Source organism: Suricata suricatta, chromosome 7 (genome assembly GCF_006229205.1).
Source record: "Suricata suricatta isolate VVHF042 chromosome 7, meerkat_22Aug2017_6uvM2_HiC, whole genome shotgun sequence".
Taxonomy (NCBI): domain Eukaryota; kingdom Metazoa; phylum Chordata; class Mammalia; order Carnivora; family Herpestidae; genus Suricata; species Suricata suricatta.
In genome coordinates, this window is record NC_043706.1 from 55815960 (window position 1) to 55833706 (window position 17747).

Here is a 17747-nt window from a genome sequence, read left to right on the forward strand (position 1 = left end):
ATATATATATATATATATATATATATATATATATATATATATATTACATGTATGTATAGCTTTTGTTTTGTATATATAAAGAACAGTTATACTTCCAAATTATAAAAAGCTGTTATACTTCAAAATTATTTGGAAGTATTAGAATTAAAAGTTTTCATCCAATTTTTCTAGCCTGTTGAAATTATGTCCCAATTTTTTTTTTTATCTCTACCTTTTTCTCCTCGTCACCATATCTTTTCTAAATCCTACTCTCAGATTCATCATTCTGAAGCAAGCTCTAACCATTATGTCTTTTTCCCAATGAAATGCACTGTTAATGAATCAATACTTTTAATCTATCATTTTGGCTTCTCTGCAGTATGGGTCCCAATGGATTTCTAGCTTTATTTTTTCAGTGACCTCATTGATCTCGCATGCACCCTGCTTCCAAGCCAAAGTAGGAAAGTCTCTTCCTCATGGCTTTGCTCATTCTAATTCCTCCAACTCATTCTTTTAAGTACTATTTCAGATACTACTTTGATCATAGAATATTTTTCCTGATTACCTAAATTGGATATAAGAAAGGAACAATCTTCATGAAGATATTTGATAAGAGATTTATGTTGTATTTGCAGGAGGAATAGCAATAAAATTTTTGCTCAACAAGTCTGCAATATAAATAAAAATATCAAGAATTCAAGGAGAAAATAGAAAATAGGGGAGTGATGAGAAGAGGGAGGAGAAATATCTGAAGAATTTTTAAGGAAAAGATTAAGGTGTGTGTGTGTGTGTGTGTGTGTGTGTGTGTACCCACATGTGTGCTATAAAAACCCTGTGAGAATGACTTTATTTTTGTGTGGAAATAAAAAAGAGGCCATTGCTTGGGATCTTGGTGGATTTTATGATCTACTTAGAGGCCTAAGGTAAAGGATGATTTTTCTTACCCCTCTCCTTTCTGTTCTGCACAGGTACTAGGTTAGCATATGGCTGAGGTTTTGCCAATCAGACATTTTCAAAATACTTCTTGGGACTCTGAGTCTTAAGCAAATGATTCAGAACACAGTGACAGTATAAGCTCTTCTTCAGTGGTGGTGGTGGTGGAGCTCCAAACTTTTCTTGGATGAGCCTCATTCTGTTCCATTCCGTGGTCCTAAGAGTATCCTTCAGAGTATATTTTCCAAGTTGGTTCCACTTGCCTTGCTCAATTTTGTGAGCATCAGATAGCCACCTAATAAGTTTCCTTTTCTACTATATGATCCTGTAAATTCTGAGGAATGACTACAAGTCCTATGGTAGGCTGAATTATGCCCCCCCCCCAAAGATGTCCACATCCTAATTCCTAGGATGTATGCAAATGTTACTTTATAAGGCAAAGGGGCGTTAACGCTGCAGTTGGATTTTTTTTTAATTAAAAAAATTATTTATTTTTGAGAGAAAGAAACAGTGCGAGTGGGGGAGGAACAAAGAAAGAGGGAGAAAGAAAGCGAAGCAGGCTCCAGGCTCTGAGCTGTCAGCACAAAGCCTGATGTGAGGCTGGAACCCATAAACTGTGAAATCATGATCTGAGCCAAAGTCTGATGCTTAACCAATGGAGCCACCCAAGCGCCCCAAGGCTGCAGTTGGAATTTAAATTGCTAATCAGATGATGTTGAGACACAAGAATTGTCCTGGATTATCTATCTGAATGGGCTCTGTGTCATAATAAGGGTCATTAAACATAGGAAAGGGAGGTGGAAGCATAGACGGAGTAACATGGTATGAAAGAGCTTTGGCTCACCATTGTTTGCTTTGAAGATGAATGAAGAAGGCCTCTAGAAGCTGGAAAAGGCAAGGATATAGATTCTCCCCTACAGCCTCTAGAAAGGAACACAGCCCTGCCAATACCTTGATTGTAACCTACTGAGATTTATGACAGTCTTTCGATGTATGGAACTTAAACATATGGATTTTCAAAGTTTATTTATGTATTTTGAGAAAGAGAGAGGAGAGAGGGAGGGGCAGAGAGAAAGAAGAGAAAGAATCCCAACCAGTCTTCATGCTGTTAATAACAGAGCCCAAGGTGGGGCTTGATCCAATGAACTGTGAGATCATGACCAAGCTGAAATCAAGGAGCTGAACACTTAACTGACTGATCCACCAGGCGCTCCATGATTTATGGAACTTTAAGATAATAACTTGCATTGTTGAAGTCACTAAGTTGTGTGATAATTAGTTAAGGAAGCAACAGAAAACTAACATAGGTCCTATGTAATACATTGTTAGGGAGGACGTGATGTTGAGCTGAGACTATGTAGGGCAGTCTTCCTTTCCTTGCATCTCCCATTTTACACCCCATGTGAACAATTTGCAGACATAAAGACAAAACAGGTGGTTTCTTAATTTCATACTATCTCTAATAACTAACTCCATGTGTTATATATGTTAGGTGTTCACCTAATGTTTGTTTAATGTGTTGAATTATAGTGGAGTAAAAATGTTAATTAAGGTAATAAAGGAGAAATATATGTCATCCTTTTTTGATAGACAGAGGGTATATATATTTCCTCTTCATCCTATATAAAAAATTCTGGATTATGACCAGTATACGTAGAGAGACTGACGGACATTTACTTTTTACATAGCTATAATCACTGTGATGAGGAGGGTGCTGCCTTCTTCTACCCACTGAAAACAGAGCTCCTTGCTGGAGACCATACAGCAAGGAAGCGGAGAAGACGGGAGCCCTCAGCCCACCCTTGCCTTCAAAAACGAAATCTTCTGTCTCTGATAGGTCAGGTAATCTTGGCTCCTTTCAGCCCCTGTCCTTGACTCAATCTCCATTCATTTTCAACTCAACATATGACTATTTCAGCAGCTGCTGTTTACTAATACACAGTGCTACTGTAGGATTTGAAAAATATATTTTCAGACATGAGAATTTTCAATATTATGTTTGAAAATACCAATACCCATTTCTTGGCCCTCTGCTGATGATGCAGACCATCAGTTTCTGGAAAAGGAGATAAATAATTGCCATAAAAAACTGATTAATGCTGTTTCTCTGCCTTCTTGGCTCTGGAATGTCTGACATTCAGTCACCTGATCTAAAGTTAATAAGTAAATTCAATCTACTCTAATATGCCTTTAAAATAATATGGTAAAAGCAAAGGCAGGTGTTAAGGCAGTCTTTATTTATTTATAATAAGACAAAATGCCTGCTAAAACCTCTCATTTTTATTTCTAGGTTTGCAATTTACTCAGTACAGTTGACCTTTAAACATATATGGGATATACACAGACAGGATATCAAATAAAACAAAAGATTTCGTGGTTTTAATGTATGGCATTTAAATGCTCCCTTATTGCACTATTTATAAAATTGTTTTATAGAACACTAAAAAGTATTGGGCTGTTTAAAAATGTTAATCCTATAATTAATAGTCAGAGGCATACGCTTTCCCCCAGCACAAGGCACTGATATTCTAAATCTGTCACTCTGAACTTTACAGTAGGAGACAGCCATCTGCCTGCATGTAGCCCTCTAAAACAAAGCAAGAATATATGCTCTTATGTTTCCCCTGGTGAGATGCAGGATCCTTATGATTAAGTAGGCAACACGGTTTAGCTAATATGAATTAAGATAGCATATGTTGAGGAAAAAATGCATATTAAATCAAACCAATTCTATAAAAGTCAGTGCTATTAGGTGATTGGACAGGGATGATTTGATAAAATAGAGCACATTACGTAATGCCAAGTAGAAAGGAAACATGTGTTTGGGTGACCCATTACTGAGTCTCAGAGCCCTAAAACCCCCTTCTCTGTTTTACTAAATCCAGTACAATTTTAATTAAGGTCTATACTTAATTTACACATCAATTTTGTTGTGAAAAATCAAAGTTGTTAAAAAAATACTTTAAGATCCTCTCACACGTTAAGAATATTGACTGGAAGTGAAAAAGCAAGGTTGTGAAGAAAAATCAACCAACATATCTTTACTTATAGATGCCTGGACAATTATATATTTTTTCAGAGAATTGTATTGCCATCATTAATAAATAGGTTTTCCTGAAATTCAAATCTTGTTCATCTACTTTCTATATTTGTTTTACTGAAATCATTATGGAGAGAGAATTCTTTTTAGGTCACCTAATGTGCTTTACAGTTTAATTTTATGTGGATCACAATAGTAATTGTCTCTCTAGTAAATATTTAGTAGATCAACATTAATTTCTTTGGTTTTCTGGTTTTCAAAATTTTATTTTATTTGCAAAAGAGATAGCACATGCAAGTGGGGGAGGAGAGGGAGAGAGAGAATCTTAAGCAGTCTCCAAGTTCAGTGAGAAGGCCCATGTAGGGCTCAATCCCATGATTTTGGGATCATGACCTGAGCTGAAATCAAGAGTCAGATATTCAATCGACTTAGCCATCTAGGCACCCCTAAAATTTCATTTTTTTTAAGAAAATTCTTTTTTTCCCTGAAATATACTTTTTATGTAGAGGTTAAAGAGTGAGAAAATTCAGAAATTCCATGTCATGCCATCATGTTAAATTTGATATTCTATCTAGTGTAGCAATAGAGCATGGTGGTTAAATGTGAAGTCCAGAGTTAGCCAAGATTGCTTCTAATCCTACCTCTACCACAGACAGGCTGTGTGACCTTCAGTGAGTAATTTAATAGAGTCTAGGTTTTAGATTTCTCATTTGTAAATTGGGTTAATTTACAGTTCCCACTTCAGCTGGCTTATTCTGAGGGTTAAATGACATAAGATGCATGAAGCACTCCGTGCAGTGTCTGGTAAATCAGAATGCTTCACAGTGATATTATGTAAATTTCACTCCTGAAGCAGAATTTCATATATTTTAGCTACTGAATGTACTCAATAAAGCACTCATTTAAAAATTATTTTCATAGCAATGATCTTTAAGTTCTAAGCATTTAAAATTCTTTTTAATGTTTTTTATTTATTTTTGAGAGACAGAGAGAGAGCAAGCAGGGGAGGGTCAGAGAGAGAGGGAGACACAGAATCTGAAGCAGGCTCCAGGCTCTGAGCTGTCAGCACAGAGCCTGACAGGGGCTTGAACCCACGAACCGTGCAATCATAACCTGAGCTGAAGCCGGACATTTAACCAAATGAACCACCCAGGTGCCCCACGTTCTAAGAATTTTAATACTGATAACATTTCTAATATATATATAATGTATATATATGTATATATATATATAATGTGTATATATATACATAGAGAGAGAGAGAGAAATAGAAACAGAAAGAGACAGAGACAGACTGAGTCAGAGATTGTTTATCCAAATCAACATTTTTACGTCGGTGAAACACTGAAACTGGCATATAATATTGTTTATTGAATGCTACACTTAGAAATTATGACATCTGGCCAATCTAGATAATGCTATAAAAAGTCTCCTCGTAGTATCAGTATCATGGGTCTTAGGTGCACATCCTCATCTGTCAATCTGGATTATAAAATGCATACCAGTGTGAATTATATTTAGAGCATTAGGTTGAAAATACAAATCTGTTCTTGACTTTATAACTGAAACAGGAAATGGTATTTAATTCAAATTTTAGGAATAAATGATTAAAACTACATAAAATTTTATACTTAGAAATAATATTCCCAATCTAAAAATGCATATTATACTTTATTATATGTATTATACTAAAATATTTCCCCAAAAAGGAGGAAAGAACAAGATAATACTAGGATAACTCATACTATAAAAAAAGTTCTATTGCATGAATTCTGTTTAGAGTATCACACAACCTCAGATATTACCCATTTAAAGTTTCTTCAAAAAATCTGTAATTGGTAATAATTATTTACTCACAATTTCTGATTATTTTGCACTTAGAAATTAATACTGTATAGTGGATTACCTAATTTTTGCAACACCTTCATCCAATTATTAGTTTTAAAATACTATAAATTCAACAAGAAAGACACTAAAATGTAGAAGGCAGGAAGTGATTAGTAATACTGAAAAAAGAAAAAATTTAGCTAGCAACAAATATAAACAGGGATTCCCAGTTCTTTTCCTGAGGTCAATTTTCTACATTTTGCCACCAAAACACCAAATACAATTAAATCTCAGTCAAGCCTTGGGTTTAATTCCAAATAAACCCGGATTTCTCTTTTTCCAGAGGTCTATACATGCAGCCTTAAGCTACTCAGTCAGGAGTTAGAGAAAGGAGAAGTGGGGATTCAGTAGGAGAGAGAAGGATTATGGCTGGAGGGTCATTTGTGGTCTACCATGTGAGACTGACCAGGAGAGAGAGCCAATAACTAAGGACTCCTCGTTTCATTACATCAATTTCACTATCATGAGGAAATTTGATTACAAAAACATTAAAACTCAAAGTAAAGTTTAATAAAGTTTGTAAGAAGGATATTTTTCTAAAACTCTACCTAGCATAAAATTAAAAACAAAAACAAAAGTCCTCTCAGAGATTTAAATGTGTAAGTGTGGATCTAAAAGAGTTTTACAGTTCAAATTATGTCCCTAGAACCCTACTTACAGAATGTAGTATAAATGGTCTCACACTGTAGTAGAAGGCAAGTCTCCTATTTTGCAGACATATGAAATATTCCCTCAAAAATCAAGCAATAGTGTTGTTTTCAAAAGCATTTTACAGTTAAAAATATACCTTAAGGACACATATTATTTATACAATAAGCCTGAAAATAGACTATATTTCCATTTCTGTGCTTTTGACTATATTTACTTGCTTACTTGGCTGAATATTAACACAAAACAGTCACATAAGGTCATTTGGCAAGAAGAACTGAATAACATATATACGTATCTATGAGTTTGCTTCCAGAGGTCTCACATTTTGGTGTTGAAAAAGGAATTATTTCACACAATCTTGGACAAATAATAAAATTCTCTGACATCTGAATCACTATCCAATAGTAATCCCCATACTTACCTCCTCAATTTAGAACCAGTGATTAATTTTACATAGAAAACAATGTCACTTTTCAGCTATTAGTGTAAGGACATGCATCATGACCTAATGCCTTTGTAATCTGCCCAGGGCGTTTCTGGCTCTAATTGCCCAGCACTGCTTTAATTAACTGAGAGACTCTTAGGAGGCCATTAGATGTTGACAATAGGGAAATTTTCCTTTAATTCATAATAGCTCCATTAATGCTAAAACCGTGTTCCTAAGTATCAAAATATAACCTACTCTTAAAATAATTTAAACATGGGAATCTGCTTATGAAATACAAAAAAAAGTGATGTGATTAACAATTCAACAATACAAATAGTATCAAGTGGAACCTAATTGTGTCTATGGTGACAAAAGATGGACACTGCATAATTTTAGAAGAAACTACATAAGGAGCACTATATTTCTACTTTAACTATTATTTTTTGTGGCAATTGAAAATATATTTTGAATGGCAATCCTAATGGAGAAATTTTAGGTTTGCTTCTACAATACTGAACCTAAAGTATTCTTTCAGAATCCATTTTTAAATAAAATTATACAGATGTCTCTTGTTTGTGCTAGTCTCTGTCAATGTGCTTTCAATAACATTGTAATTCTCTTGTCCCCTCTGAAGAAGTTTTTAAAAACAAATGAAGATTGATTACCTTGTTCACAGAAACGGCCAATAAAATGTAGTGGACAGTCACAGTGGAATGAGAAGGTACCGCTGGCGAGGATGACAGGATGACAAGTGCCTCCATTGTGACACAGGTCCTCCTGGCACGTGGGCGGTGCTATAGGTGGGGTGCCAAGGGAGGTGCACATGGACTCAATCCCTTCCGTTGCACTAGTAGGAGCAACAGAAGACACTGTAGACAGAGTGGGATCCTGGGGTCTAGATTTATAAAAAGAACAGAAAACACAATATAAGTAAAAGTACATGAACTTGAACAGAAATAACAGAAATTCTGGTTTAAAAGAAGATGAAGAACAACAACACACATCACAGTTTAACCGAGGGTAAAGAGAATAATCATCTTTGGTTTCCAATTGTGGGATTTATAAATGGTGAAAATGCCTGAGCTCTAGAATGTGACCTCAGGTGGAATACAGTATTACAGTCCATCTATGTTTTCTGAGAAGCTAAATTAATTTTTTTTAAGTAGTTAAGAAACCTGAATGTATCAGTCTCAATAAGCCTAAGAGTCAGTTTTCTGACTGAAGAATTAGAATTTAGCTAAATATAGCTCTACTTTGATTATTTTAACCCTCATGAACCTAAGATCAAAAAATTAGGCCTTGTTACAATTTAATGGTAAAACTGCCTGCACTTGAATTATTTCTAGGTTGATTACTAGAAATATGTATTCCTCAAAGTAACTTGCATTCATTTCTAAGAGTTACCCAAGAAGTACCTTAGAAATGCCTATAAGTGAGTCCCTTGATTTTTTTCCCACAAATTGTACCACTAGTGTTTTTTCTTCCTAAATAAATAATGAAACAATAACAAAATCCCTTTGAATTAAGTTGAAGATTCTTTTATATTCAAATCCTCTTGATAATGGAATCCTTCTTTGTTTCCCTGCTTATTTTAACATGATTCCTAATAAGTCCCTTAACAGCACTCATACCCACTGAGATTACTATTCCTTCAAAACTCTGAACTTTCTGAAGATAGGAAGTTTGTTTGAATTACTTTCTATGCATTCTTGCTTCTCTCTTCCTAAGTTTCACCTAAAGTGCCAAGTCAAAAATCTGTATTATTTCCTCTAGATAGCCTTCTTCATTGGTCCTTAAGATGAAATTGATATTTCTTTCATCTCTAAAATTCCATGTAAATGTACCTCTGCTGGAATACTTCCCCTGGCTTGGAGTATATATATTTTTTATTTTATGTAGAGCTACAGGCTATACACTGGTCATTATTTTTTTCCCTTTCCTCTACAATCAAATTCCTTATTTTGGCAGAATTCCTTATTAGTAACAAACAATATTTATTGAATTAATGTCTTCACAGTACTCCTGAGTGTTACATTACTGTTTGGAAGTAGTGCTTTTAAGATTTTCATTTAAGATAATCACTAGAAGAATTATCTTTTTAGTAAAAAATATCTTTGTGCAATACAAATAAACAACTTAACTGAATTTTTGTTTTGTACTAGTCATAAAGATAAAACCTTGGCAAAAGAAGTCCGTTCAAAGTATCTTTTGATACCTTAAAGACTCAGTCATTTTTGCATCTCCTGTCTATTACATGTCAACTTATTGAAATAAAAAAGCTGAAGAAAATGAAATAATTTATGAAAACATTTTACCAAAATAATATTAACTGGTAGGTAATTTCTTTCACAAAGATTTTGCAACCTGAAATTCCTACTTATGACGTCTATCACACAGGTTGTAACCATATATTTATATGTGTGATTAAGCCCAACTGTCTTCTCTCTCTTCAAATACAATGTCCACAAAAAAATGGATAGATTTGCTCTGCTCATCTCTTCATGTTATCCCTAACAGCAATCATTATCCCCAAGAAGTCTTTCCAAGAAATATTTTATCAATTAATTTGAGTAATTTTTGTCAACATCCAATGTACCACAGTACTAAGGAGAAAAAGAGCAAGTGAAAATAAGTTGATATTTGTGGCCCATTTCATAACTCCATTACGCACATTTGGTTTTATAAATAATATAAATTCTAACACTTTTGATGCAATCTTACAATCAACGGTCTCAGATTTCATTGTTAGGTTAGCATATTTCTCATTTGTATTCATATTTTAAGTTTGTCCCTTTAAAGTAACTTCCATCAAGAACTGCTAATTTGAAGTTAATGGGAATTATTACTCAGTATTTCATATTCTAATTTAATTTTTATTTCATGGTTTCTGAACGATTTCACCATTTTGTCTATCTCTTGCTATGGACTTCATGAACTGCAGTCAATTATCTCTTTCAGGAATAAATTAGACTGAATTAAACGTCACTAGTTCGTTCTCCTACAGTAGCTGCTAAGGGAGTCTATGTCTCACCTGAAGAAATCAATATGTTGCACATTTCAGCTGCTGATTATATAAAAATAATTACTGTTAATTGATCCATCAATTAAAACAGTATGGTCATAAATCAAATTTTGAAAACAGCATTAATTTAATATATTCTGTTTTTAAGGTCAAATTTTGTAACTGACATATTACTATTAGCAGCCCTTCACTTTCAGTGTTTTTCATTTTGTAAATTGTACATTATATCATGGCCTCACCTATTTTAGACTTAAAATAAATTTTATTCAGTTTTAATATTAAGAAACAAAAATTTCTTCTGATAATGTTTTAATGTATTTTTATTTTTATTTATTTTTTTAACGTATTTTTATTTTATGTAAAAATAGGTTAAAGATGTCAAATAAACATGGGCATTTATCAAACACAATTAGATGATAGTCATACTGATATAATTAGTATTGTACAAAAGGAGCTTAAATTTGTAATCGCTTTTTATTCCAAAAATCATGAATATATGAGAGGCTTGCAAATAAATCAAGATTCAGAGTTTCAAAACTTTTTAAAATCACCAATATTGTAAAACTTCACTGCCTTTCTTATTACACTCAGTCTAAAGTAATAAGTACAAAGAATCTGCTGGATTGTCTCTTGGGTGTCTTTGGACAAGGATATAGTGATGAACCAGTCACTGGTGTAACAAGCAGTAATCACTAACGACCTTTTCCTGAATGAATTAATGATTGAATGATATGTTAATTTTATTCAAAATCAAGCCTGATCCTTAGAGAAAGGCACCTTTGATATGACAGTGATTGCTAATCATGTTGTGGGAGCTCTGGGTGTAAGAAAGGAAGACCCTCCTCTCTTTGTCTCATTCCTGCCATTCTCCCATTTCCAGAAAGTTCTATAAAATCATTTGCCAGGCAGGCAGCAAGCAATTCACATTATTTCAGCCTGAGGGATTTTACTTGTTAGCTGACTTTATCACTGTTTAGCATACATTTGTCTGGCCTCAATTTCTTAGAAGGAGAAATGGACTCATAAATGTGAACCCTGGAAGCCTTGCTTCATAAGCAGAGAAGCAGAATTTTTATAATTATGATGAAGTATTAAAAAGAAAGCAACTCAGCTGGAGGAATCTTGACTTTGTGGCTCTTAACAGTGTAGGGGGAAGCAAATCTTCAAAAATCATTGTAATTAAATTTTTAAAGCAGTATAATAATCTAGGGAATAAAAGACACACTTAATGTACAAATAATATGTATACTTTTATTTTAGATGACAACATAAATATACTTTTATTTTATACTCCATTCTACTTCATCCTTTCACCTACAGGATATGCTAATCTATTCTTTACCTTTTCACCTTAAAGTAATTCTTAGCACGCTGCCCTATCCGTAGCTCTTCATTTTCCTTTTTAAGTTGCAAAGTGTTATGCTGTTTGGATATATATCATTGCTTCTATCAGTTTGGAATTATATATATTTAAGCTCTTTCAAGTTTCCCCCCTAATATCTGGGTCAGACATTCACTTTAATAGCTATAAAGAGATATAATTTGCAGAATATACCCATTTAAAGCACGTGACAATAAATTTCAGTAGATGGAGAGGTATGCAACCATCAACATAGCCTAATTCTATATTTTGTCTTCCCTAAAACTGTACTATTTCTGTGGAGTTTCTTTCTGGCCAGGCCTTCAATTCCCATTTAGGATAACGGACAACACCTAGTCATGTTTCAGTGGTGGTGGCTAATGAGATAAATTTGAGAAGAATTTAATTCCTGTTCTATCAAAACTATGAGTCATCATCCTATCAAATAAAGCTTGAAAAATGGCTTCAAAATTTTATTTAAATTGTCATCATTGTATATTAGCTCCAAAATTGATGTTGTCTTGTCTTTAGTTTGATCTAATAACTTCAAAAATAATAGTGAATTCTTTCTGAAAGCAAAACACTGAAAAATTTTGCTAAGATGTATTTAATTAGCATAACTACATTAAAATAGAAAATAATGTAAAATTGCTGTTAGGACTTCTGAAATTCTCATTTGCCATTCAAGAAAAAACTTAAATATCAAAACAAAAAATTATACCTGGGAGAATTGATATGAAAACATTAATCCCTGGTATTATTACTTTTTTTAACATAACATTATGCAATAGAAGAATCATCATATCCTAGTAACAAATGGAATAATATTTAACATTTTACTTTATTTTTTTCTAAAGTTTATTTATTTCTGAGAGTGAGAGAGAGAGACAGTGAGCAAGTACACGTGGAGTAGGGCAGAAAGACACACAAAATTTGAATCAGGCTCCAGGCCCTGAGCTGTCATCACAGAGCCCAATATGTGCCTCCAACTCATGGACTGTGAGATCATGACCTCAGCTGCAGTCCGATGCTTAACCAACTGAGACACATGGGCACCCCAATATTTAACATTTTAAAGCACAAGTAAATTCATTCACTCTTAACATAATAGTGGGATTTTAAAAGATCTTGTATTCACAAAATTTGTCTCAATTTTTCTCACTAAAGGAATATTTTTCTCTTTCTCATAATCTTTTCCCTCTTTTGTTGCTCCTGTTGACAACTGATTTGCTACATGCGATTATCCTTCTAAGGTGGGAAACTTGTCTTCTGTGCATACCTTCAAAAAATAAAATTTTCTCATTTTATCCTCCATTATCTTCATCTCTTTTTGCAACATCTCTCTCAACTCATAGTAGTTTCTTTAAGTATATTATCCCATTCATTACTTCTCTTTACAGCTTCGCTTGTTTTGTTTGTTTATTGAGAGAGAGAGTGAGAGAGAAAGCGTGTGTGCATGAGCAGGGTAGGGATAGAGAGAATCTCAGGCAAACTCTGCACTGACCAGTGGGGGGCTCAAACTGTGGTGTTCCAACTGCAGGGCTTGAACTCACATACCATGAGATCATGACCTGAGCTAAAATCAAGAGTTGGATGCTTCACCAATGGAGCTACCCAGGCACCCCTCTTTATAGCTCTTTCTAATTGCTGTTTAACTTTCTAATTGCTACTTAACTCCATTTTTCAATTTGAATTATTATGTTTTCACTTTTTAAAGTTCTATTTACTTGTGTTAAAAGCTCTCTGCTCAGTTTTCATTGTATCTTTTTTTTTGTTATACTTTAATTTCCCTCATTTATTAAAAAAAATCAAGCATACAAAATTGTATTCTGTATGTGGTAATATAACATCTGGTCTTTTTACATCCAAGTCACCTCCTCTTCTTTCTGCTGTCTCGTGGTGGTTTTTATTCCCTTTAAAATGCCGTGTAATTTTTCACTGTCGGCTCATATTCTTTGAGTATTCTCTTTATCTGTGAGAATACTTTGGGTCCTCAGTGTAAGGCATTTTTTGAGGACTTATATTTGCTTTGTTCATCCAATGAGGGCAATTTCAACCCGGAAACATTATAAAATAATGTTTTCTTTCAGATTTTTAAATAAATAGGAAGTGGCTCACTTATATTATAATCCTTGGAACCAAGTCAAAAAATATTTTGAATAAGTTAATAATATACAGGTTTGGATTACAAATCCCATAGTGAGCTAGTTTGCTATTATATTTTAAAAAATTTATTAAGTTTTTAATTTTAAGCCCAGTATGGTTAACATGCAGTGTTAAATTAGTTTCAGGTAGGGGTGTCTGGATGGCTCAGTCAGTTAAGTGTCTGACTTTGGCTCAGGTCATGATCTCATGGTTCGTGGGTTCAAGCCCCACATCGGGCTCTGTGCTGACAGCTCAGAGCCTGGAGTCTGTCTTTGGATTCTATGTGTGTGTGTGTCTCTCTCTGACCCTCCCCGGCTCACACTGTATCTCTCTCTCTGTCTCTATCTCTCAAAAAATAAATAAAACATTTTAAAAAATTTAAAAAATTAGTTTCAGGTGTACAATATAGTGATTCAACAATTCTATACAGTATTACTCAGGATCTTCATGGTAAGTACTATTAATTCTCCTTCACTTATGTCACCCAACCCCACCCCTTCCTCTCTGATATGCTTTATTTTAAATGAGTACCCTCAGTTAGTTATTACTTTTTGCAACACGAACATTTTGTACTTGAAGGATACTTCAAAATACATGGTTCTAAAAGATACGTATATAAAATATTTCATCCAAGAGAATGAAAATACACAGTTTCTTCAATTACTGTATTACCTATAATTGGAGGAAAAATTTTCCCTCCTACCTAAAGGTAATGTACAGTCAGGAAAATTTTTGTGATGATAGTTTTATTTCCCATTATTTTGGGGAGGGGAAGGATTTTTCTCATTATTTTGGCATTTTCATAATTTATTTAAAACCCTTGGGTGTACAGCTTGTGACTCTTGGAAAATGCTTAATATTAATTTGTATATGTGTGCCATAGAACACTTAATTGTTACTCTATGTTTATCCTCTCTTTAGGACTTAAAACCTTAAAACAAATTTACTTACTTAGCTATATCAATTCTGATATGTAGCAATTGTTAAAGGTGTATTTTTTGATTTTATAAATTTTCTAATCCATAGACACATTCTGAGATGTGGCATAAAAAGAAACAAATCATTTTTAAATATATAACCTAATGGATCCTTATGCATAATGAACTCTACATCATGGATCCTTAAGGAAACCTACATATTCACAATCTAAGCTTATATTATTTAGATTTTTAAAAGCAAATTAAATTTAAAATGACATGCTTATAAAAACAGTATTTTTTGCTAAAAGTACATTTTTACTAAATGGCTACATTTAGTTTTGGAAATCACTGAAGTTTGCATATCTTTCCACTATTGAGAATAATGTATAAAAAATATGCAGTATTTTGCTTTATGTCAAATGGAAGCATTTATTATATTATATACCTTTCTTTTATGGCAAGATATTACCCTGGAATACTTTCAAACTGTCATAAAACTTAAAGGAAAGAAGAATATTCTAAAATATCATCCAGGATTAAAAACGTATGATTACTTATTACCTGGAAAGTGCATCCAAATTAGAGACAGACAAGTTAACAATCAGTGTATCATGATTAAAGTCACATACTTAACTCCAGCTATAAGAACATGTGCACTGGCAAAAACAAATACAAATTTGTCTTCTTGTCTTACAAGGAGAGAATAACTTTCTCACATCCATGGGAACCCCAGAGTATTTATTTCATAGAAAGAACTCCTTTAAGGAATCTAGATCTAGACATTATCAGCCATGATTTGAAAAACAAAGATGGGCAAAGAAAAAGACATGTTAATCAATCTAGAAGTCATTGCATATCACTTATTCATTTATTTATTCAACCTAAAAGGACTTATGGAATCCTCTCTATGCACCTGAAACTCGCTAAGACTATATGCTGCATAGTAGAACTGAGGCCCTCCTATTTATGAGCTTTCCCTCTTGTGGGGTTGAGAAAAAAAGTATGAGCAATCTCAAGATGCACAATGCATTAAGTGCTAAGTGTAAACTTAGCACTGCTCCAAATGTTGCAAATGTGCTAACATAATTTAATTCTCACAGCAATACAAAAAGTGACTATTTTTATTTTCTTAAATTTACAGATGAGAAAACAGAGGTACAGACTTAATAAACCTGCTCAATGTCATAAGACAAACATACGGATTTGAATTTATATAGCTTTAACCTTGAACTAAAGCTTCTCAAATTTTTTATTCCTGGCAGGGTACAAATATGATGAACTGAAGACAGTTTTGTAGATAGATGCTATGGTAACAGAGCAAAAGTTATCAGAAAGGCTTCTTCATGAGGCTTATGGCTTAGTCTTAAAAAACCAGAAGTTGACTAGAGAAGAAGGGTGGACAAAGAAGCTGATAGGCAAAAAAGTGTGTGCCGCAAATACCAACAGGTGAATCTTGGGAAACAGGCAGGGGCTGGATAATGGGGAGATTTTTTGGCCACGTTTAAAGGCAATGTGAGGCCATGAAGGTTTTAAGCAGGAAATGAATAATCCATGTCTTCTTGAACTACCATTCTGGTTTTAATGTGAAGAATAGTTTGTGAGGGAGAAGTAGCTGGAAGTAACTCAAGTATTACAGGAATAAAAATAATCAGATTGGAACTTAAATGAAGAGTATGTTTTTGGGGATGTAGAAAAGTGACATTTGAGAGGGATTTGTTGTTAAGAGTTTAAATTATTCTATGATATTGCTTCCTTGGTATCCATTTAGTGGTCAAGCAGCCCGCAAGGTCCTTGAAGTAGCATAAATCTTTCCCATGAGTGCATGCCCTGGGTAACAGCTGGCAGAATCACAAGTAAATATAAGTTCCTAATACAACTTCCCAAATGCCTTTGTGATAAGCAGTGTCTCCCTGCTCCCAGTGACTCCCCCTCATGTGCCACTTGAGTAAGATCCCCATGGAGCATACCAAAATCCTGTTCCTTTTGGTGTGAACTGACCAATCTAGCTTTGGTCAAGGAAACCCAAAATTTTCCCACCACAGACCTTAAAAAAGACAATTGTTCCGGGTCCTCTTTCTCTCTCTCTGACTGAGCCCTGACTTGACCTCCAGCATGACTCCTCAAGACATGCTGTGTACTTCCTCCAGGATCTGTGAATAATAAACTTCTCATTTCAATTCCATTGTGGTCTTTTGTTAACCCCGGCTCGCCATGTAACATGTGGGGCTCTGCTTAACAAATGTTGACTCAACAAAGTCACATTTGATTTTGAAAAGGGCTTTGGTGATCAATTCCATATATGAGGTATGCATCAGTCAGGGGCTGTCAGAAAACAGATGTACATTCAGAAGTAGTAACAAGTGAGTTTAATAAAGAGACTATTTTCAGGTTGGAAAAGCTTAAGAGAAGCAACAAGCAATTGAAAAGTGTCCCAAGAATAGGACCTGTTACTGTCACTGAACCTGAATGGGCAAGCAAATGAAGTACTTTCTGTACTGTGGACAAAGATAGACATACAGAAGAAGGGACACTTGATAAGAGCTGTGGTCTTGAAGTAAGGAATGCGGCCACCACATTATATCTAGCTGAGAGAAAGCAGAGAATAACTTGACCTCTTCCTCTTTCTATTCAATGTCCTACTATCTCTTTGTGCAGTCGTGAATGGGATCAGTTTCTTGATTTCTCTTTCTGCTGCTTCCTTGTTGGTGTATAAGAATGCAACTGATTTCTGTACATTGATTTCGTACCCTGCAACTTTACTGAATTCATTGATCAGTTCTAGAAGTCTACCATCTATTTGGCCAAACACGGCTGAAAGTCAGAAGCCAAAGGGAGCTGGGTGGTTGTAGCCCATAGATGTCAGCCTCCCAGGGTACCACGCAGGGTAGAAAAAGATGGAGAGTAGATCTGAAAGTGAAGTAGAGAATAGGTAGTTCAGGGAGAAAGATGAAAAAGCATAGATGAATCTCCAATTTTGGGTTTGGGTAACTAAGGAGCAATACCATTTAGTGATATGGAAGATAAAAATTTCATGCTGGGCACAAGTGGTCTCAATCTTGATCTAATGGGATGATATCTTATATAAGTTCCTAGAAATATCTACCTCCTTTTTCCAGAACGAATTTGTATTTTTTAACTTAAAAATACTGCTTAGGCAATTTGAGAGACAAAACTTAAGCACAGAATCTTTGTGTGAAAATTCCATAAACTATATTTTTTACAAATAAATGGTGAGCCATTTCATTATATTCTTGCTCAGCTGGGTCACAAAATCACAACCCTCGGTATCATCATTTGCCAAGGGTCAGCTAGCAGAACTGCAGGCAGTGTGACCAAGGGATATAATCATTTCTCTAAAGAGAAAACCATATGGTTATTACAAA

General features: G+C 34.3%; 1 protein-coding gene across 1 annotated transcript in view; it reads right to left on the minus strand.

Moving 5' to 3' along the window:
* EYS (eyes shut homolog) overlaps nucleotides 1-17747 on the minus strand; it is a 1499666-nt gene that overhangs the window by 413677 nt on the left and 1068242 nt on the right. Inside the window, exon 29 of the mRNA XM_029943180.1 lies at nucleotides 7583-7812. Coding sequence (XP_029799040.1) covers nucleotides 7583-7812 — 230 coding nt within the window. The remainder of the gene's footprint in view (nucleotides 1-7582; nucleotides 7813-17747) is intronic.